We start from the raw sequence: 22,889 nt of genomic DNA, 5'->3' as shown, positions 1-22,889 counted from the left end.
TATATATATATATATATATATATATATATATATATACTTTTTTCAGTATACAGTACTGTAAAATATATAATTGCATAGTGTAGCATCATATTGTTCTTTACATTACAAAATGTCATTCTGAAAAAAAAAATCCAATCAAATACATTTCTACCATCCGAACCATGGACTGTATAAAAACCATCGACAGTAAAAGAAAAAAACGAACTCATCAACCTAGCAATGAGACACCGTTGGTGCGTGCGCGCCCCCGTAAAAATCTTGACCTCGCTTATGACGCAAGCACGCTGTTGACGCAATCCCCGCCCCTTTCTCCCTGGACGTGTTTGTACAGCTCAACTTCCTCCAGCTTTCACCAATAAACCGAAGTCCGATCACCCCTGGACCGAACGGAGGGTATCGCCATGGCCTTTCAGGGCTCTGAAGTACTGGAAGAACAGCTCGAGGAGCCGGAAGATACTCTGAGAGTGTCTCCGGCGGAGGAGATGCCCGTCGATGGGCCTCCAGCGGTAGAGGAGCCGCTACTGCTGCCGTGGGACTGCTTCTCCTCCTGGCTGCACTGCATCTGTGTGGTCGGCTTCGATCTGGAGCTTGGTCAAGCTGTGGAGGTAACGTTACAGCAGACTGTCATATTAGTACAAATATAGATCGAAGTGTCTGTTTAGTTTTCATCTGTGAGTTGGACTGCTAGGTGGCTAACTGTGTGGAAGTCAATGGAAACCTGCTAGCATCAGTGGCTAACAAAAGTAGTTGAGTCATCAAAAATAATAAATAATATATATTATTAGAAATATCTTCATACATATGTATATGTATGTATGTATGTATATATAAATATGTATGTGTATATATATGTATATTCATACACACACAAATCCGGCTGGACGTCGCATTGATGGGAACTCATATGTCCTAGTTATTTTATTGCATATTTTTTTACGATTTTGCTTATCTTTATTTTATTGTTACTGTGTCTGATCCTTTATGTTGTGATCAATATGTCTGAAAGCTTTCAGTAGCTATGAAATATTTGTGCATAAAAATATTTTCATCTATGGCTTCGATTGTGTAATAAAAAATAAAAAAAGTTCATCTTTTGTTTTTGTTTTTCGCTTCAGGTGATTTACCCGCACCACTCCAAACTCACTGAAAAAGAGGTAACTGTTGTTTAACATTATCCTGCTAGTTTCAACCATGGATTGAGCTGGTCAGTTTTAAAGTATTTAGTGGTTTCTTTGTTTTTCTCTTTTCAGAAAACAAGTATATGCTATCTGTCATTCCCCGACTCCAATTCAGGTAAACTGCATTTCCTCATTACAGATGTTTTTAAGGTTCTTCCAGTATCTGTTGTGAATAATAAACAGTTGAATGCACAGCCACAGATGTTTATCGGCTGCAGATTTAAACCTACATAGCCTAAACTTTTACCATTTTTGACTCTTAAAAGTCTAGTCTTAGATCATACGGTAAGCTGAAAGCTAACGGAGAGTAAGTTTATTCTGTGATCATGTCAGAAGCATTTTTCAGAGTGATTATGATTAATGTATTTATGAAGCCTGACATAAAATGTAATCACTTTTTATATTGAACATGAGTATTATTAGTGCTCAAAGTGCCTGTTGTTGTGATTAAGCAGTGCAGTCGTAGTGTATTTTCCTGCAGTTAAGGTTTGATTAAGAGCATTGTAATTCATCTGAGTGAGTGCTATGACCCGTGTGTCTTACGTTAATGTGTGTGGAATGAGAGTTTGACATCTCCCTCCAGCAGCAACAACACATGCACATTCAGAAAGAAATGCATATCGTCTCTGACTCTTCTATATTAGAGATATTAATGCACCATCACTGACTGAGAAGGTCAATATCTGTGACGGCACATTTGTAGTTGCTTTGTAACAGTGTGTGTTCTGATGTAAATGTATCATGTAAGTTTGTTTCTTCTTGGGAACATATTTTGAGAAATGTAGCATTGCATCAGTGTCTCATCAATGGATGCTCTGCAGTGAATGGGTGTCATCAGAAAGAGAGTCCAAACAGCTGATAAAAACACAACAATAATCCACAACCACTCCAGTCCATCAGTTAACATCTTGTGAAGCAAAAAGCTGTGTTTGCAAGAAACAAATCTATCATTAAGGCATTTTAACATTTTTAAAGTTGTTTGGTCTGAATCAGGAGAGAAATCTGCACAGATCAAGCACCGTTTACAAGCCAAAACAATTGTAAACAAATATGTGGCTGGATTTTGATGTGAAAGGACAACAGGGGGAAGCTTCATTATTATTTTTCTCTTTTATAAAGAAGATTAGTTTGAATGTTTTGCATTTGACGTTAACAGCTTTGCTTATCTGGAACAAGTCTTCAGCATTCATCAAAACTGTAAACCGAGCAGTCGGGGTTGTTTTCCACAGTATCAGCTGTGATGAAAGTGGCATCTCTGATCCTCACTGATTCAGCTCGGCGTGTTACTTTAGTTTGTAATAAACTCGGGTTATTAATAGCGATGCGGTACAAACGAGGAGGAGCAGGATTTGAAGATTACAGGACAGTCCTGTTAATGACGTTGTAAATACGCAGACGCTCTTATTCTGCCTGAGAGTTCACTCGCCGCTAGTGAATCCACTAGTGAATCTCCTGGTGTGATATTGATCCTGTTCATCTTTCTGAAACTGGAGAACCTGATGTATGAGCAGACATCCTATCCCATCATTCAACTCACTTCAGCTCAATACAATACACTGTCCTACAGGTGTCTTGTTGCATCATATTTTACAAACTAGTAAAGCAATCTTATCATATACATATATTTATGTATAAACTGGAATGTGTCCTATTTAAAAAAACAATTTTTGTGCAAAAATAATGGCTATCATACTTTTTAACAATTATTTACAGAGAAAACAGCATTCAGTGTTCATATAACAATAGTTTATATACACGTCTATCATGTTTAGAACAAGAATCATTAAATTACATTTAAAGACTCTATTTAAGGATCACAGTGAAGTCTAAAAATGCGAATTAATTGTATTTTTAGATCTTTACAAATTGTTGCTGCTGTCTGATGATTGAAGTAATGATGCTGAAAATTCAGCTCTGCATTACAGAAATAAATTACATTTTAAAAATATATTAAAATGGTAAACAGCTACTCTAAATTGTATTTTATTATTATTATTATTATAAATTGCATTATTATTATATAATATTTTAAGTGTAACACTTAATGGCATCCATTAACCTCGGTAAAGTCACAGTATTGCATTGATTTTTATTTATTTTATTTAAGTTTTTGGGCTTAATACACTTAGATGAGACATTCTGTATGACAGATGTTGTAGTAAAATCCAGATGTAACCTGCTAACCAAACCAAACTAGAGGACATCTGGTATCCCATGATTCCTTGCTGCATTGATTGGCCTGAGCTATCATCATGTGCTGTTTTGAGAAGCCTCTTATCTCTGACATCAGTTTCCGGAGCTGTTTTCCTTGTGGAGGTCTGGAGTCAGATGCTGGCGTCTGCGGGTCAGGCTGTGCGTATGGATATTTGTGGTGTGTGTTAGTGTCTTCTCTCGCATGTTGTGGGTGAGGCGACCCACTCAGGGCGGGAAAAGCATGCGGGTTGCTGTGGCAACAGAGTTCCTGCCGCCCCATGTGATGTGAAGAAGTGCGTCTGTTGTGACATATTACATGTAATTCGCTCTCTCAGCAGCAATGCAGCCAACTGCGCATTTGTTTCAGTTGTTTTCATTAAATCTGTGAACTTCTTACTCAGAATGTTGGCTGGGAGTTCATGTAAGAAGTGCACTCTGAAAAAAACTGTATTGAAATAATTCTCTCTCAAATATTGCTAGTAAAGTTCACAGTAGGGCTGGGCGATATACAAAAAAAAAAAAGATATCTCGATATTGTCAAATTTTTTACGATATTCGATATATATCTCGATATGTTTGCATTTGCATTTAAATAATAAAAAATAAAACATGATTTTCTTTTGCCCATTAAAAAAAAAAACAAAAAAAAAACATTTAGATTAAACAGCTAATTTAAGCAGTTAAAAAAATCTAGACCAAGAGATCACTTACTGCTTTTTATTAAATGAATACATGTAGGCCTATATGTAACTGAAGCAGTGCAAATTAAGTAACAGTTACAGAAAGTGCATTCTGTCAACTTTTTAGTGCATGCAATTCACAATTTAAACTATGCAACTGGGATAAGTATTTTATTTTAATTATTTTAAGTTTTTAAGCTAAGAACACAAGTCTGTCAACTGTCTGTGGTTTTAAGAGAAGCTCTGTGGCATGAAACTATGTTCCTACTGACACTAAAAACCCTCTTAGATGGGGAGCTAGTTGCTGAAGCACATAGCTATTTCTTATATATAAATATATATAAATGAATACCAAAGATTTTTGCATTTTCTCTGTCTATATTATGGAAACTGGTAAACATATCAGTGAAATTCCCCAATAGTAATTCCAAATGGCCATAGCCTATGTTTCTCTATTCAAACATCAGCGGTCGAGTAAGTGCATTTATTTTGCAATCACAAACGCAAACAATACAGTTGAGATCTCACGACAGAACACAGACCGGCTGAACGACGCTTTCATTAGATCGCTCAATTCCAGCTTGTTAGTGTTTTCAGATTATCGTCAGCGGCTCTTCCGCAATGAGGAGTGAGCACGTGCGCATGGTTGCCAGATTGCTTAAAATAAGCAAACACTGGGCAGAAAATGAATCCTTGTAACAGTGGAGCTCTGATTCGGAGATTTAAACTCTTGTTATCTGGCAACCGCTATCATTACAGCTCTCGTAGTAGAGGGGCGTAGAGCAGTCAGCAGTTACAGGTTCCTTTTTTAGTCATTCGGCGCGTTCTTTTGGAAAAGTATGCTTGAATTTGAAATATTCGATATTCCCGATATATATTCAAATTGTACATTGTCGTCAAAATTATTCCGATATTATCGCTAATATTCGATATATCGCCCAGCCCTAGTTCACAGATAATTACCAAAAAATTCAGCATGTAACACATTAAACTTGACATTTTGAAATGGTGTTTTCTTGTAAAGTGTACTACAAAAATCAATAACTTGAAACAGATGAAACAGATTTTTGCAGTGTAGAAAGCTGCAAGGACATTCAACTGGAGCTTGTAGTGGGAATATTAATACTTCAGTTATGAATCATTTATAAAATTGTGAATAGCAGCAGTATATGATTGAACAATGAAATGTTCATGGCTGACATCACAAGCGTGACTTTTGTCTTTAAAGAAAAATGGAATGTTTTTTAAGAAGAACTGTTATAAAAAATAAAAAAAAAGTATAAAAATGTATCCCTGTAAAAAATTAATTGTCAGATTGTTATTTTAGCAGCATTGACATACTAATATAATTTTATTAATATTTTGAATCAGTTTTTATTTCGGTCTTTGGCTTTCAATAATTTTTCATTTTATGTCTTCAGTTTTCATTTTCAGTTTAGCTTGTTTTAGTGTACTTTTGTTGTTTTTAGTGTTTTTAGTGTGTGTGTGTGTGTGTATATATATATATGTATATATTAGTTTTTATTAATTTTTCCTTTTAGTTATTTTAGTACATAAAGTTAAACATAATTAAAATGAGAAATGTTGTTGCAGCTAGTTGAAATTAAATGTTTTCCGTATTTTATTTAATGCATATTTTATTTCACATCACTATTTTTATTTTATTTTTTATTTTAGTTAACTATAATAGCCTTAATTGGTCAAACGTAGCCTATATATTTTTCTGTCTTCAGTGTTTTCTATGATAAAAATAATATTTTTGAATAAGCCATTTTGCACTATAATTTTCTTTACGCCGTACATTTCTGGGTAGAACTGATATTTAAAAAAATGTGTGAATAGAAATGTGTATCTATGTAAAAAAAAAAAAAAAAACCTACTATTCATCAGTCTTTAATGTTGTCCATGATCTTGCATGTAGTCTTAGTTATTGATTAAAGCGTAATTATTAAATGATTGTGTTTGATTATTGAAATGGTTTTCTAGATACAGGATGTAACGAGCATGTATCTGAACAATGTTCATTCAGCAGGAATAGCCTGTTGTGTAAACGCTGCTTTTTATAGACTCCTGTAATGTTGAGGAAAGGGTTAACTGAGAGCATGAGCTAATCCATCATTCACAGCCCATAGATAGAGCCAGTAATCCGGTTTCACACTCACACAAACCACCTTCCTCGTTCCTGTGGCCCACACACAGCACTCAAATAGAGACAAACACACAAACACGGCTGTGCTGGTCTGAACTGGATCAGTCGGTCGTCCTGAAGACTTCACAAGTGATGTAGGAATAATCTCCAGATAGTTGCTTAATTTATGGATTTTCCATCTGTGTTAAATTTTTTGTGGCTGTCATATACACATTACACTAAATTTTTAATGGTTATTATATTTTATTATATCATAATTGTATTTATTTATTATTTGAGGTCTGAAGCTTCGTGTTATTTATAGTGATTTACTGAGTTAATATTTTGTTTAATTATTAATGATATAATGCATTTTATTGGTGTTTTATTTTTTTTACCTCTGAAGGTGGGTGTTGTTCTTTGATTTACTGAGAGTTTTAATTATTATATTTAATTGTATTATTAATAATATAATACATGTTACTATTTTGTATTATTTTGTATTTCTTTTAGACCAGAAGCTTTTATTCACTGTGCGATTCACTGAGTTATATTATATTATTAATCATGTATTTTATATGCTATTATTTATTTATTTTTTTATTTTTTTTTTTAATTTTGAATTTTTTTAATAAATTGAACTCTTTGTTATTCATTGTGATTGAATGAGAGTTCATGAAGTGATTTATAAATGTTTTAAGACCACTTGACTTCAAACTTGACTTTTTCTATTCTATTATTTTTCTATTATTGTTTATTTGTTGTTGTTTTTAAATGTGTTGTTTTCGAGTAGGTTTTTAGTCTTATTTTTGTTTTGTGGAAAAAACAAAAATGTAAATACAAATGTTAAGTTGACATGCACATTTTAAATGTAATAAATTTTTTGGTATATTGGAAATATTTGTGGTAATCGAAAAGAAAATTGATGTCATCGTCGCCACAATTAATTCTCTCACAATTAAATTTTAAGTGCCTTTTTTGATTTCAAGTGTGTTTACTGTGATGTAAACTTTATTGGCTGTTTTGAAATGCAAAAACACATCAGTTTGGTACCATGGCCTTTATTTCCCAGAGGTTTGGATTGATTTGGCAGCCTAAATATTGTGGCTGAAGTCACGCTTGTTTTAGAAAAAACAAGCACATCAGAAAATGGCCTTGATTCAAGCTGCGTAGTTTTGCAGATAAACCTGACCGTTGTGTCTCTGCTCACAGGTTGTCTCGGGGACACACAGTTCTGCTTCCGTTTCCGGCAGGCCGCAGACAGGAAGTCGTCACTCGGATGTTTCCTCGACCACTTCGACCGGGATGCACCGGTCTGTCTCAAGGTCGACATCAACCTATAAATCATAACTGATCCTGTTAATGAAGCAGAGCCTGCCCTTATCTGAAATACTTCTGCTATTACTAAAATGAAATCTGCTTGTTTTCTTCTTTTCACAGAGAGATCAGGGCTATTACTACGGGTATGTGTACTTCAGACAGGTGCGAGACAAGTCGCTCAAGAGAGGCTACTTTCAGAAGGTACGACTATAACGATTTATTTCTCACATGAACCTGAAGTCTCATGTTGATCGGACAGCTGATGAATTTAAAGTGGTACTTGTTATAACATGCAGGACGCTTCTGGCGATTCCAGTGAAGTCTTATCCACCCAAGAGCTAATTCCTGGCCCTTTAGTACATATTATAACTTACACAATGTTGGCTGCATGCAAAATGCTGCTAAATTCGGTTGCTTAAAGGGAAAGTTCACCCTAAAATGACTATTCTGACATTAAGTTGTGTGAATTTTTTTGTTGAATATATTTTGAAGAGTGTAGGTGAGCATACAGATGTTGGTCCCCATTGATTTCCATCATATAGAAAAAATGTTTTTATCTGAAACCGTGGTTGCCTGATTACATGAACAAACTTTTTCTTGCACAGACTGATCGTTTCACTTCATAAGACCTTAATATATTGTGGGTATTAATTTTGTCTTACCTGTATAAGCTTTTTTTTTTATTCTCAAGTGTCTGTAGCCAATTACTTGCATTTCATGAATCCTAAATGACAAAGGTTTTTATTCTGTTCTGCTGAAGAATCTTAAATGGCCTGAGGGTAAATAAATTAACAGCAAATTTTCATTTTTGGCTGAACTATCCCTTTATGACATACAGTATTTAAATACATATCAGGTTTGTGTCTCTGTTTAGTAGGCGGGAACGAGGTACAGCTTGATTCAGCGTTGCCAGATCTTGCCAGAAAATACTGCGAACAAAAACAAGCACATGATAAAGCTAAACAAAGCCAAATATTGAAACCAAAACAATGAACAAATGTTGTGTTTGTGGACTAAACCGATTCGGATTATTAGCGGACTGCAAACACGTTCTGTGTGAAAGCACAATGAGTCCATGCTGCGGACCTCATATGCACTGCAGGCAGATTATGCATATATAATATCCATTTTATGCAAGTGCTGTCGGGCTAAAATTGTCGCCAAAGGCGGCAACATGAGCAATTTGCTCCAGCACCTTAGCTGCAAGCACGTTTTGGAATATCAACCAGCAGAAAATGCATTGTACAACTGATTATGCATGAAAAATAAAAACTGACATACACTGGAAAACCGGTATAATTTTGAAAAAAAAAACGTTATATACATTTTTGGTCAAACCGCCCAGCACTAGTGTTAGATATAGAATGACAACTGATATTTATATAATTTTATGAAAGTAGTCCCACTGATTTACATTACAAGCAATAGAATTTCATCACTCATCTGCACTGATTTGCTTATTTTTGCTGTACTGATTTGCTCTCTATTATACTATATAAGCCATGTATCAAATGTGATACTCAGTAAAAATACATAGGGCAACAATTTGGGGGCTGCCAAGCTCTTGAAATTACAAAATTCACCATTAATGTGTCATAAAGGTACTTAATGCACCATATTCGAATATATACCATAGTGAAGGTACTGCATAGTATCAATTTTTTGTGCTATGGAACGTCATAGCCGAATTATTCCTTTAAGAGATCTGTTGTTTTGGCCTGGATCTCGGGAAGATTTTTGAGCTTTGTGACATTTCTCTCACCGTGTATGCATGAGTGTGTGTGTGTGTTTCCCTCCTCCAGTCTCTGGTCCTCATCAGCAAGCTGCCCTACGTGACCTTTTTCCACTCTTTGCTGAAGCTGATTGCCCCAGAGTACTTTGAGAAACAGGAGCCGTGTTTAGAGGCCGGTGAGTCCTGAAATCATGGACTGCAGACTGTAAAACCAACAGTTATGGTGGTAACAATTTGAAGTGTTTTTGCTAAAGCAGCCTTCATTACTACAGTGGCTCACATTTAAGGTTAGGAACATTCAGTTTACTTTTCTAATAAACTCTGGCAACCACAAACCAACACTGTCTTCCCCGCCATATCTTGGCACCAGAATATCATGCACCTAGCAACTGCATAGCAATACACAGAAAATCACCTTGGCAACTGCATACAACAATGTGGAACACCTTAGCAACTACATAGAAACTAACAACAACTCAGAAAACCTTAGTAACCACAACAACTTGTAACAACAAATCGGAAACCCTTAGCAACCACATGGCAACAAACAACTCTGAACTACTTAGTTATTGTATAGCAACATGCAACAACAACCTCTGAATATCTTAGTAACTGCATAGCAACAAACAACAATGTGGAACACCATAGCAACCACATAGAAACAAACAACAACTCAGAACATCTTAGCAACAACATAGCAACAAACTAAGAACACCTTAACAACCACATAGCAACAAACAACTCAGAATTCCTTAGCAACTGCATAGCAACGTGCAACAACTCAGAACACCTTAGTAACCACAACAACTTGTAACAACAAATTTTAACACCTTAGCAACCACATGGCAACAAACAACTCAGAACTACTTAGCAACTGCATATAAATGTTCAAAAACAACTCAGAACACCTTAATAACCATAGCAACAACAAATCAGAACCGCTCAGCAACTGCATAGCAACATAAAAACAACTCAGAACACTTTAGCAACTGCATAGCAACATGCAACAATGTCTCACAGCTCCTTAGCAACTGCGTAACACCCTGCCAGCTGCGTAGCAACATGCAGCAACAACTCTGTACACTTAAGTAACTGCGAAACACCTTAGCAGCTGCGTAACAACATGCAACATTGACTTACTCTTCCCTAGCAACTGCGTAACACCTTGCCAACTGCATAGCAACATGTAACAACAACTCAGAATACTACACAGCTACTTGCCTAATAACTTGTAACATGTAACAGAGCTCAAAATATCTTAGTAACTGCATTGCAACATTCCTCCAATATAAAATTGTATGTTCTGTATATAATGTTGCCTAATCTTGTTTTTTGTTGAAATCTGTGTATCGATGATATTGGATAGATGATGTCACTTTGTCATTTAGCAGACACTTTTATTCCAATGTAAGTGATGAATGTGTTTTTTTGTGTAAAGCGTGTAATGACATTGACCGCTGGCCCACGCCGTGTCCGGGGAAGATCCTCACGCTCCCCATCATGGGTGTGGTCATGAAGGTAACTGCTCTTTTCTTTCTTTGTAAGATATCAGCTCAGTGTGTGAATATCTTTCTGGTCTCCTCAGCTGCGCATCCCCACGTGTTACGACAAGCCTGGAACGTCTCAGCTCGTCCAGTCCGCACCGGTATGAATCTCCTGCTGCTGATGTGTTGTGTTATGTTCACTGGGGTCACATCAGTTTGCTCTCATGTGATGAATCTAATCTTTTATTCACAGAGCGACAGTCTGGTGTCCATCATTCTGCCCACCGTCCATGAAGTGGATCTCTTCAGGTAAAGCATGTTTATTGTGTGCTGGTGTGACTGGTACATATTGTACTAGAAGTCATATTTGGGCTGCATTTGTTCATTGCTTGTCCCCTGGAGCCTCCTGTTGGTGGCTGAGAGAAGTGCAAGTTTTTCACACACACTAGAAGTCTCTTCTGCTCACCAAGGCTGCATTTCTTTAATCAAAAAACAGCAATATTGTGGAAGAAGTTTTACGATTTAATAGGAGTCTTTTCTATGAGAATAAGTTTTAAAATATAATTTATTTCTGTGATGCGCAGCTGTATTTTCAGCATCATTCCTCCAGTCTTCAGTGTCACATGATCTTCAGAAATCCGAATAATTTGCTGATTTACGTTCTGATTATAATCAAGAAATTTTAATATATAGTTATATAAACAGTTGTGCTGCTTCATATTTTGTGGATATCATGATACCTTTTGTTTATTAGGATTCTTTGGTGATTAGAAAATTCAAAAGAGCAACGTTTATTTGAAATAAGAAATATTGTGTTGACATTTAAAATGTTTTTACTGTCATGTTTGATCAATTTAATGCATATAAAAGCACGCATTTCAATATCAGACTTTTGAACTTTAGTGTATTGGTCATAAATTGTTTACAACGACTCCAAATTTCCTCCAAATTGTCTCCAAATTTCACATATTTTGGTGTAAAAAAAAAAATTAAACCTTTTCATTTCCATTTTCCATAATGTTTTCATTGTTTGTTATGTTGCAGGTGTTTCCATCCAGTGTTTTTTCATATTCAGATGTTATGGGAGCTCGTGTTGCTCGGTGAAGCGTTGGTGGTTATGGCTCCCTCACCGGCAGAATCTTCAGACACTGTGTTGGCACTGGTCAGGTACGGCTAATAATAATAATAATAATAATAAAATATTAAGCCATGTAAGTCATGAGAGGTGGTGTTTTTACTTCTTTTTAGAACTCTTAACGGTTCCAATCTCTGTAATGTGTGACCTCCTCTAGCTAGTGTTCTTAAAACAGCACTTACATTTTGAATAAATTATCACTATTGATATTTAATGAAATAAGTATTCTATAGAAGTAACATCATAAAAAATATTTTGTTGAAATCAAATTTTACTGAAATTAAAAAAAAAAGTTGTTGAACTAAAAGTTGTTTTAATTTAGTTTAAATTGATGCACTAAAATTTAAAAAAGTAAAAAAATATATAATAAAATTCAAATGAAAGAATAAAAGGTAAAAATGACAAAACCGAAACTAAATTATATTAAATTTAAATTTAATTATACTAAAACTATACAACATATATGCATAAAAAATGTATCTAAATATTAATAAAGTTTAAAAAAAACTAAAACAAAATAGTATATCATTCATACTAAAATAACCAATCACATCTGTGTATGCCTGCATCTGTCTAGCATTTGATATGACACTGAATGTTTGCTACTCTGCATTAAAATTAATGCAGGATGAAACTTGTTTCTTTTATATTATCAACATCATGTTTCTCTGTGATTGCACATGAAATGTTTTTAGAAATACATATTGGTGACGAGTGTACTCTAGACGTGCACAGAAGTCAAACAACCGTCCTTCATCAGTTCTTCCTTTGTGTGTTTTAAATTTGAGTGATTGGATAATACTGTCAGCTGATAATAGAAGTATATTGCATTTTAATGCAATTCTATTATTTAAAATCTATTCCAAAGAATTCTGCATATTTATCCCTCAGAAATTATGCTTCAGTCCAGATTCAGTGAGTTTTCTGGCTCTGTGTTGCTGAGTTTCTGGAAGCTGAATGTTTCCAGAGTCACATGCTGTAGTCGACCTTGAAGAAGGCCAGCTAGATAAGTCTGAAGTCACGTGATGTGTGTGTGATAGAGACTCCAGAGACCACACAAACTCAGTGAAAAGAGCAGATGCTGACTTCTAGAACACTTTCTGAAAATCCAACCGTCTCTGTCTCTGTGCAGCTGTATCTCTCCTCTCCGATACTGCAGTGATTTCCGGCCGTACTTCACCATTCATGACAGTGAGTTTAAGGAATACACCACTCGAACGCAAGCTCCGTAAGTAAACCATGTGTAAAAGATCTCATGTGTGAAAAAGAAATTGGATCACTGACATTTTTCTATATATATATATATATATATATATATAGTGCTGTCAAACGATTAATTACAATTATTTGCATCCAAATAAAAAATTTATGTTTACATAATAGGCTATGTGTGTTTGTGCTTAGTATAATTATTATGTGTGTGTGTGAAACACATACAATATATTTAAGTAATATGTTGTTTGTGTATTAAATATATTTATATGTAGGAGAAAATTCTCAAAATATATACTGTATATGTGTGTATTTATATATGCATATTAAATATACACTGTACACATGCATATATTGTAAACAATTTTTTTTATTATTTTGGATGTGATTAATCATTTGACAGCACTAATATATACAACCCGAATTCCGGAAAAGTTGGGACGTTTTTTAAATTTTAATAAAATGAAAACTAAAGGAATTTCAAATCACATGAGCCAATATTTTATTCACAATAGAACATAGATAACGTAGCAAATGTTTAAACTGAGAAATTTTACACTTTTATCCACTTAATTAGCTCATTTAAAATTTATTGCCTGCTACAGGTCTCAAAAAAGTTGGCACGGGGGCAACAAATGGCTAAAAAAGCAAGCAGTTTTGAAAAGATTCAGCTGGGAGAACATCTAGTGATTAATTAAGTTAATTGATATCAGGTCTGTAACATGATTAGCTATAAAAGCTTTGTCTTAGAGAAGCAGAGTCTCTCAGAAGTAAAGATGGGCAGAGGCTCTCCAATCTGTGAAAGACTGCGTAAAAAAATTGTGGAAAACTTTAAAAACAATGTTCCTCAACGTCAAATTGCAAAGGCTTTGCAAATCTCATCATCTACAGTGCATAACATCATCAAAAGATTCAGAGAAACTGGAGAAATCTCTGTGCGTAAGGGACAAGGCCGGAGACCTTTATTGGATGCCCGTGGTCTTCGGGGCTCTCAGACGACACTGCATCACTCATCCGCATGATTGTGTCAATGACATTACTAAATGGGCCCAGGAATACTTTCAGAAACCACTGTCGGTAAACACAATCCGCCGTGCCATCAGCAGATGCCAACTAAAGCTCTATCATGCTAAAAGGAAGCCATATGTGAACATGGTCCAGAAGCGCCGTCGTGTCCTGTGGGCCAAGGCTCATTTAAAATGGACTATTTCAAAGTGGAATAGTGTTTTATGGTCAGACGAGTCCAAATTTGACATTCTTGTTGGAAATCACGGACGCCGTGTCCTCCGGGCTAAAGAGGAGGGAGACCTTCCAGCATGTTATCAGCGTTCAGTTCAAAAGCCAGCATCTCTGATGGTATGGGGGTGCATAAGTGCATACGGTATGGGCAGCTTGCATGTTTTGGAAGGCTCTGTGAATGCTGAAAGGTATATAAAGGTTTTAGAGCAACATATGCTTCCCTCCAAACAACGTCTATTTCAGGGAAGGCCTTGTTTATTTCAGCAGGACAATGCAAAACCACATACTGCAGCTATAACAACAGCATGGCTTCGTCGTAGAAGAGTCCGGGTGCTAACCTAGCCTGCCTGCAGTCCAGATCTTTCACCTATAGAGAACATTTGGCGCATCATTAAACGAAAAATACGTCAAAGACGACCACGAACTCTTCAGCAGCTGGAAATCTATATAAGGCAAGAATGGGACCAAATTCCAACAGCAAAACTCCAGCAACTCATAGCCTCAATGCCCAGACGTCTTCAAACTGTTTTGAAAAGAAAAGGAGATGCTACACCATGGTAAACATGCCCCGTCCCAACTATTTTGAGACCTGTAGCAGAAATCAAAATTGAAATGAGCTCATTTTGTGCATAAAATTGTAAACTTTCTCAGTTTAAACATTTGCTATGTTATCTATGTTCTATTGTGAATAAAATATTGGGTCATGTGATTTGAAAGTCTTTTAGTTTTCATTTTATTAAAATTTAAAAAACGTCCTAACTTTTCCGGAATTCGGGTTGTATATATATAATGCAAACACAGCATGTAATTCAATCAGTGTCATGATTAGTGATGGTATGACAGATGAGATGCTGTTCTGCGTTCAGATCGATGGAGGAGGATATTTCTGGAGTTCAGACAGGAAGTGGCTCTCTCTTAACCGTGCGTTGTGTTTTTCTGCAGGCCTTCAGTCATCCTGGGAGTTACAAACCCATTTTTTGCCAAAACTCTCCAGCACTGGCCTCACATCATCCGCATCGGAGACATGAAGCATGCAGGTTCTGACTTTAACCATCATCTAACTGCATGTGGAATTAGACAGTGATGTGTGACTTTGCTCTTTATTATAACATCATCTTTTTTTTTTAAAGGTGAGATGGCCAAACAAATGAAAGTGAAGAAGCTAAAAAATCTGAAGACTTTGGACTCAAAACCTGGTGAGGCTTCAAATGAACTCCTTAAAGTTTCTCATTTATTCTGTTTTGTATTCATACAGTCTTGATTCAGTACTCATGAAATCAGAAGCACCATCAGATCTAGTCTCCGATCTGTAAAAGCAGATAAAGAAATGTTTCTGTGAAGAGTATGTGAAGGTGTCTGCGTCTGCTCTCAGGTGTCTACACTGCATATAAACCCTTCCTGAACAAAGACGAGGACATTATCAAGCAGCTGCAGAAGGTGAGTGTCTCTCTAGTCTACTATATCACTGCTAAAATATTCAAGCACATCTATTAATTCAGTATTTCTGCGGTTAACGTCAGGGACTCCAGCAGAAGCGCCCCTCAGCGGCCCAGAATGCAATTCTGCGTCGATATTTCCTGGAACTCACGCAGAGTTTCATCATACCACTGGTAGGAAAGTTTCTTTGCATGCAAAATCAATCACACCACGCCGTTTACATGAACATGAACTAAAACTGTTAAAATCGCTATTGTTGATTTAAAATAAAGCTGAAATAAAATAAAACTTAAATATTGTATACATTTTTTTAAAGGTTAACAAAATTTAGTAATGATGCCTTCGCAACTATATGAAATAAATACTAAAATGATTAAAAAATAAACTTGAAATAGAAATAAAACTATATAGAAATATTTAAAACCACATAAAAATGATAAAAAAAGCACATAACAAATGTATTAAAATGTAAACTGAAAGTAAAACAAAATACTGCAATAATATATAAATGGTAAAATATATCTGTTATTCTGAATATATCTTGAAGACATGATAAATGCATGCTGTAATGAACAGTAAACTGAAGATCTAATATAATAATGTTATAATTATTGCAGGAGCGTTATGTGGCCAGTCTGATGCCTTTACAGAAGAGCATCTCTCCCTGGAAAGTAAGACAGATTTCTTCTTTCCAGATATTTTCCTTTGAAATGAATAGATTTAGCTACTTTTATGAATGCTCACCATGTCTCGTCTCGTTTCCCAGAATCCCCCGCAGCTGCGGCCGTTCAGCCAGGAGGAGTTTATGAAGACGCTGGAGAAGGCCGGACCTCAGCTCACCTCACGACTCAAAGGAGACTGGATCGGCCTCTACAGGTGCAGATTAATACAACCCCGAATTCCGGAAAATTTGGGACGTTTTTTAAATTTTAATAAAATGAAAACTAAAGGAATTTCAAATCACATGAGCCAATATTTTATTCACAATAGAACATAGATAACGTAGCAAATGTTTAAACTGAGAAATTTTACACTTTTATCCACTTAATTAGCTCATTTAAAATTTAATGCCTGCTACAGGTCTCAAAAAAGTTGGCACGGGGGCAACAAATGGCTAAAAAAGCAAGCAGTTTTGAAAAGATTCAGCTGGGAGAACATCTAGTGATTAATTAAGTTAATTGATATCAGGTCTGTAACATGATTAGCTATAAAAGCTTTGTCTTAGAGAAGCAGAGTCTCTCAGAAGTAAAGATGGGCAGAGGCTCTCCAATCTGTGAAAGACTGCGTAAAAAAATTGTGGAAAACTTTAAAAACAATGTTCCTCAACGTCAAATTGCAAAGGCTTTGCAAATCTCATCATCTACAGTGTATAACATCATCAAAAGATTCAGAGAAACTGGAGAAATCTCTGTGCGTAAGGGACAAGGCCGGAGACCTTTATTGGATGCCCGTGGTCTTCGGGCTCTCAGACGACACTGCATCACTCATCGGCATGATTGTGTCAATGACATTACTAAATGGGCCCAGGAATACTTTCAGAAACCACTGTCGGTAAACACAATCCGCCGTGCCATCAGCAGATGCCAACTAAAGCTCTATCATGCAAAAAGGAAGCCATATGTGAACATGGTCCAGAAGCGCCGTCGTGTCCTGTGGGCCAAGGCTCATTTAAAATGGACTATTTCAAAGTGGAATAGTGTTTTATGGTCAGACGAGTCCAAATTTGACATTCTTGTTGGAAATCACGGACGCCGTGTCCTCCGGGCTAAAGAGGAGGGAGACCTTCCAGCATGTTATCAGCGTTCAGTTCAAAAGCCAGCATCTCTGATGGTATGGGGGTGCATAAGTGCATACGGTATGGGCAGCTTGCATGTTTTGGAAGGCTCTGTGAATGCTGAAAGGTATATAAAGGTTTTAGAGCAACATATGCTTCCCTCCAAACAACGTCTATTTCAGGGAAGGCCTTGTTTATTTCAGCAGGACAATGCAAAACCACATACTGCAGCTATAACAACAGCATGGCTTTGTCGTAGAAGAGTCCGGGTGCTAACCTGGCCTGCCTGCAGTCCAGATCTTTCACCTATAGAGAACATTTGTCGCATCATTAAACGAAAAATACGTCAAAGACGACCACGAACTCTTCAGCAGCTGGAAATCTATATAAGGCAAGAATGGGACCAAATTCCAACAGCAAAACTCCAGCAACTCATAGCCTCAATGCCCAGACGTCTTCAAACTGTTTTGAAAAGAAAAGGAGATGCTACACCATGGTAAACATGCCCCGTCCCAACTATTTTGAGACCTGTAGCAGAAATCAAAATTGAAATGAGCTCATTTTGTGCATAAAATTGTAAACTTTCTCAGTTTAAACATTTGCTATGTTATCTATGTTCTATTGTGAATAAAATATTGGCTCATGTGATTTGAAAGTCTTTTAGTTTTCATTTTATTAAAATTTAAACTTTTCCGGAATTCGGGTTGTAGAAGAACTCTTCTATATATTACACAATATTGGTCTTTTCACTGTATTTTTGAGAGCATAAATGAAGCCTTTGTCAGCAGAAGAGACTTTAATGTTTCCAAACAGGCAATTCCTGAGGTCTCCAAACTTTGACGGCTGGTTCAGGAACCGCAGGAAGGAGATGATGCAGAAGCTGGAAGCTCTTCATCTGGAGGCGTTGTGTGAGGAAGACCTGCAGCTGCGGATACAGAAACACACCGAGGTGGAGACGGTCGACCTGGTGCTCAAACTCAAGGAGAAACTGGTGAGCACTGCACTCATCCTGTGTGCTTTAAACGAATGGTGCACCCAAAAATGAAAATATGCTGAATATGTGCTCACTCTCAGGTCATCCGAGATGTAGATGAGTTTGTTTCTTCATCAGATTTGGAGAAATGTAGCATTGCATCAGTGTCTCATCAATGGATGCTCTGCAGTGAATGGGTGCCGACAGAATGAGAGTCCAAACAGCTGATATATATATCACAGTAATGTTAAATGGCTTCAAATCTGATAAAGAAACAAGCTCATATACATGTTGATGTTTAGTGCTGTTATCCAATCTCATTGCACACTATCAAAAACACTGATTTGAAATGCCTGAGACAAATCTGGTTTGGTTTAATTACTTCGCAGAATCGTCTCACACAATTAACATTTACGAATCCCAATGCAACATTTCGTGACGGCATTTCTTTTTGCGTCTCAAGAAATTTAATATGTAGGAAAAAAGTCTTGCATGCATGGCTGGTTTTCAACTTATTATTTATTAACTGATATTTTATCCCAGTTTCACAGGAAGTGAAGATGTGGTTGCCTTGAAAACATGGACAGGAAACTGGGCTTTGTTTGCAATATTTTATTCGATATTCCAATTTAAATTCACAGCTTTGGATGGAAAAATAGCTTTTATCACATGCACTGAAAAACAATGGTGTACAGATGATTTTAAAACAATGGTGTACAGAACCACAAATAGCATTGAATTAAATGTGAAATTTTGTAGTAGACAGACTGAAAATCGTATTTTCTTCTGAAAAAAATAATCTTAGAAATTTTTGGTTTTATTTTTTACATTAGTATTTTACTTTTTCATTTAGAAATTGCATGTAAATTTCACAAAGAAACCACTATTGACTGAACTAAACATAATTTTAAACGTTATATTTATGGTAAAACTTCTTAAGAACTATAAAGTGTACAGCATAGGAAACATTTTCACTCAAATTGCTTGTGAATTTCACAATTAATTACAAAGAAATGGCAAGTAACACACTGAATCTAACATGAACATTTTGAAGTAGAAAGACAGAAAATAGTATTTTCTTTTGAAATGTACACCAAAAATCTTTGTTTACAGTGTTGGAAACAATTTCGCTCAGATTGATAATAAATGTAACAATTAATTACTAAGAAAAGGCAAGTAAACATTTAACTAAACCTGAAAATTTTGAGGCAGAAATACTGAAATTGTATTTTATTTTGTAAAACGTCCTTCAGTAATCTTTGAAAAAAAAAAAAAGAAATATATTTACAGTGTAGGAAACAGTTTCACTCAGAAATTACTTGTCAATTTCAATTACAAAGAATGTAATTGAATTAAATGTGAAATTTTTCAGTAAAAACAACTGATATTGCATTTTCTTATAAACCTTACTCCCAATAATCTTAGTTTTATTTACAACTTTGAAAATCTTTTTTACACTGTATATGTTGCTTTTCCATCTTGTGTCTCAGACTCAGGCCGAGAAAGATCAGCTTCCTGTCAAACCAGGAACTCTACCCAAACTGCAGGCCCATATCGAGAGCATCATCCTGTCTCTTCCAGAGGACCTGCAGGGCATCTTACACAAACCGCCGAGCCCCTGACCCCCAGCCAGCTCTGCGTTTGCTGCATCTGCTACCCTTGAACAGACAATGCTGGCATTGCCAAAACCGCACAGGAAGTGACTGTGCCCGAACACGAGAGGTGTGAATGATGGCAGAAGGACAGACGCATGTCGAGGACACATTCTGAGTCTTTATGTTGTATGTCTCACCGTGTGAGATTAACCTTCCCTTTGCTTTTAAACATGAAGATGCTGTCAGGGACGAGAGAGCTGGGTCTGAATGGAGATCAGTGAATGATTGGAGGAAGAACTTCATAAGATCCTGTCCAGTCAAGAACATGCCCAGGTCATATTTCACCCCAAAATTAGGAACTTTTATTTTGCGTAAAGAAAATGAAGCCTCATTGAAGCCTGTTATATATATTAACACAGTGGCATTGTTTTGGTTATAATCAGGATTTTCTCGTGTGTGTGTGTGTGTGTGTGTATAAATATACATACATACAAGTATATATGAATGTGTGTGTGTATATTGTTTTTTGTTTTTTCTAATAATGATAATTTTCATTATTGCATAATTTAATGAGGAAAAAAACAGCAACACAATTACTGAAATAATATTTAACAATTTAACATTTCACAATGTAAATCTGTAAATTCTGTCACGATGGAATTTGTTACATGGCAATAATTCAGTTTTATATTTTCATGGTAATTAATGACCACTGAGTTTTCAATTAATTTTTTTTTCATGGAATTAAAATTGTTTTTTTTACATTGGTATTTGCATGACAATTAAACGCATTTCCTTAGTTATCATTACTATAATGCAACAAATCTAATTTTTACGTAGTACAGAATGACATATTGAAATATTAATTTGTGAAATATTATTTCAGTAATTATGCCTTTTTTAAATCAAGTTATGAAGCCGTAATGAGAACTGTCATGGAAAATAATAATAAGTATTGTAAAAAATAATTGGTAAATACTTCAGTATTTTTTTTTTTAAATCAAGTTATAATGCAATGATACAGAGAAGAAGAAAATGGGCTTTTAATTATACAATATTTTTTTTCAATTATATTTTGGCGTGAAACATTCCCTGGAAATGTTTTGGTGATGTTTTGAATCATGTTCACTGATGTAATATTGCAATAACAGGTCTGTTTTACAGAGACCAACACTACTAACCTAGAACTGATGATGAAGAGACACTAGTCTGAATATATTTCATCTTTACGAGCTCAATAAGCACATTATCACAGGTGTCTGGCATTAATTAACTCTCATAATGAAGAAAAACCCAGCAAAGACCAGTGCAGTTTTACATGTGTATTTATTTGTATTTTAACTCATAAACTGACTAACCAAAACCACAAAAGGGAAAATAGGCGTTGTCTTTTCCTTTTCTTTCCACCTGACCTGACCTGACCTGACCTGACAGAACTAGTCTAGTTATTTTATCATCAGTGTCAATGCACCGAGATTGTTGTCTTCCTTCGATTCCCATGTCATACACACATCGTCGTTCAGAAAATAATACTGTACTGTGTACTTCCACACATATAGTCTTCAAACACACTCGCTTGAGCTATAGAGGTGAAAATGGTTTGTTTTGCAGTTTCTCATGCCTTTCGTTTTCTGATTAGTTTGATTTGAATGACTTTGCATCTGTTTTAGGACCAAGAGTGTAGTTTTGCAATGCTTTACTGTCACGTGACGGGATGAAATGCATTTTAAATGATTTTGTTTGACCTTGAGAAAGAGCTTGATGCACTTTATCTGTCGCATGTCATGAGCAACAGAAAACGATATTCTAGATGTTTCTATTCAAATTGTGCATAACCATGGCTCATAAAAACCCATTTTTTTGGCTTGTGCATCACAACTGGTCATATTCCGTGAAGTTAATGCATGGTGGATATTTTAGAAGGAACTGCAACCTTTCTGTTGGTGCCTTGAGCTTGAAAGACAAAGCGGTGAGCGACCAAAGACCGTCACACTATCTGATCCATATGAATGCTTTATTATATAGGATGCTGGCTCTGTTTTGTCACAGCAGAGAATCATGGGACGCGTTTTGGATGTAGTTTCTTTCATGCACATGGTGCAAACCTGTGAAAGCTGGTTGTTGGACAACCACTGGTGTTTTATATTTGAAGAACAATCCTATTTTAACATGCTTGAATTTTATAGAGGTATATTCTAATACAAGAATAACGAATAGCTTTTGACACGATGCCTGTTTGTTATACCCATGGATATTTTGTAACATCTGTATTTTTGATCTGCTCATTTGTAATCGGTAGTTACTGTACCGGATGTTTTATTTGATGCCATGGTGATTATTATAGAATTATATGAATGGAAAAGGAAGATTTTTGTAAACCAAGTAACCATGTACACCGAGATGTTCCAGCATAAACAATATTTTTCTATCAAACCATTAACCACTAATGTTTTTTTTCACCTGTAACCATATGACGCACAGCAGCTTTTCAATAGAATTTATTTCATTGTTCTGTAACCATCATGAAGGACAAGTATATTTTTTTCCAGGTGTAAATAAATGTCAATAACTGATCTGTGTTGGGCATAAATCTGTTCCTGTTTCATTCTAGTATCTATTTCATTTTAATATACTAGTGTAGAAATCACTTAAAATTATTTTATTTTTGGAATAAATGTTTGTTTGTACACTTAAAATTGTTATCACAGTAAAACAATCATAAGTGATTCCTATTATATTTTAAATGGGAAAAGAAATACATTACAAATACATTGTATGGGTCAAAATTATTGATTTTTCTTTTATTCCA

The 22,889-nt window shown here is 35.6% G+C and overlaps 1 protein-coding gene across 1 annotated transcript; it reads left to right on the top strand.

The window, feature by feature from the left end:
• Positions 1-272: 272 nt before the first annotated feature.
• Positions 273-22,649, top strand: LOC132126411 (protein DENND6A-like). The gene is made up of 19 exons (XM_059537659.1): positions 273-605; positions 1,116-1,154; positions 1,251-1,293; positions 7,392-7,504; positions 7,620-7,700; positions 9,302-9,407; positions 10,670-10,749; positions 10,817-10,876; positions 10,969-11,024; positions 11,760-11,882; positions 12,983-13,078; positions 15,244-15,338; positions 15,432-15,497; positions 15,674-15,738; positions 15,822-15,911; positions 16,356-16,409; positions 16,505-16,614; positions 18,326-18,503; positions 19,976-22,649. Exons 1-19 carry the CDS (start codon positions 402-404, stop codon positions 20,105-20,107), a joined length of 1,791 nt encoding a protein of 596 aa, XP_059393642.1. The 5' UTR covers positions 273-401; the 3' UTR covers positions 20,108-22,649.
• Positions 22,650-22,889: the final 240 nt, after the last annotated feature.

Source organism: Carassius carassius, chromosome 44, assembly GCF_963082965.1.
Source record: "Carassius carassius chromosome 44, fCarCar2.1, whole genome shotgun sequence".
In the NCBI taxonomy this organism is placed as follows: Eukaryota; Metazoa; Chordata; class Actinopteri; order Cypriniformes; family Cyprinidae; genus Carassius; species Carassius carassius.
The sequence above is the reverse complement of the archived record's forward strand: the minus strand, read 5'-3'. Positions and strand labels throughout refer to the sequence as shown.

Excerpts from the sequence above, each read along its gene's own strand:
- LOC132126411 (XM_059537659.1), top strand. The coding sequence starts at position 402 with ATGGCCTTTCAGGGCTCTGAAGTACTGGAAGAACAGCTCGAGGAGCCG. Across the intron at positions 1,155-1,250 it reads CCAAACTCACTGAAAAAGAG|AAAACAAGTATATGCTATCT; the intron begins GTAACTGTTGTT and ends TTCTCTTTTCAG. Across the intron at positions 11,883-12,982 it reads ACTGTGTTGGCACTGGTCAG|CTGTATCTCTCCTCTCCGAT; the intron begins GTACGGCTAATA and ends GTCTCTGTGCAG.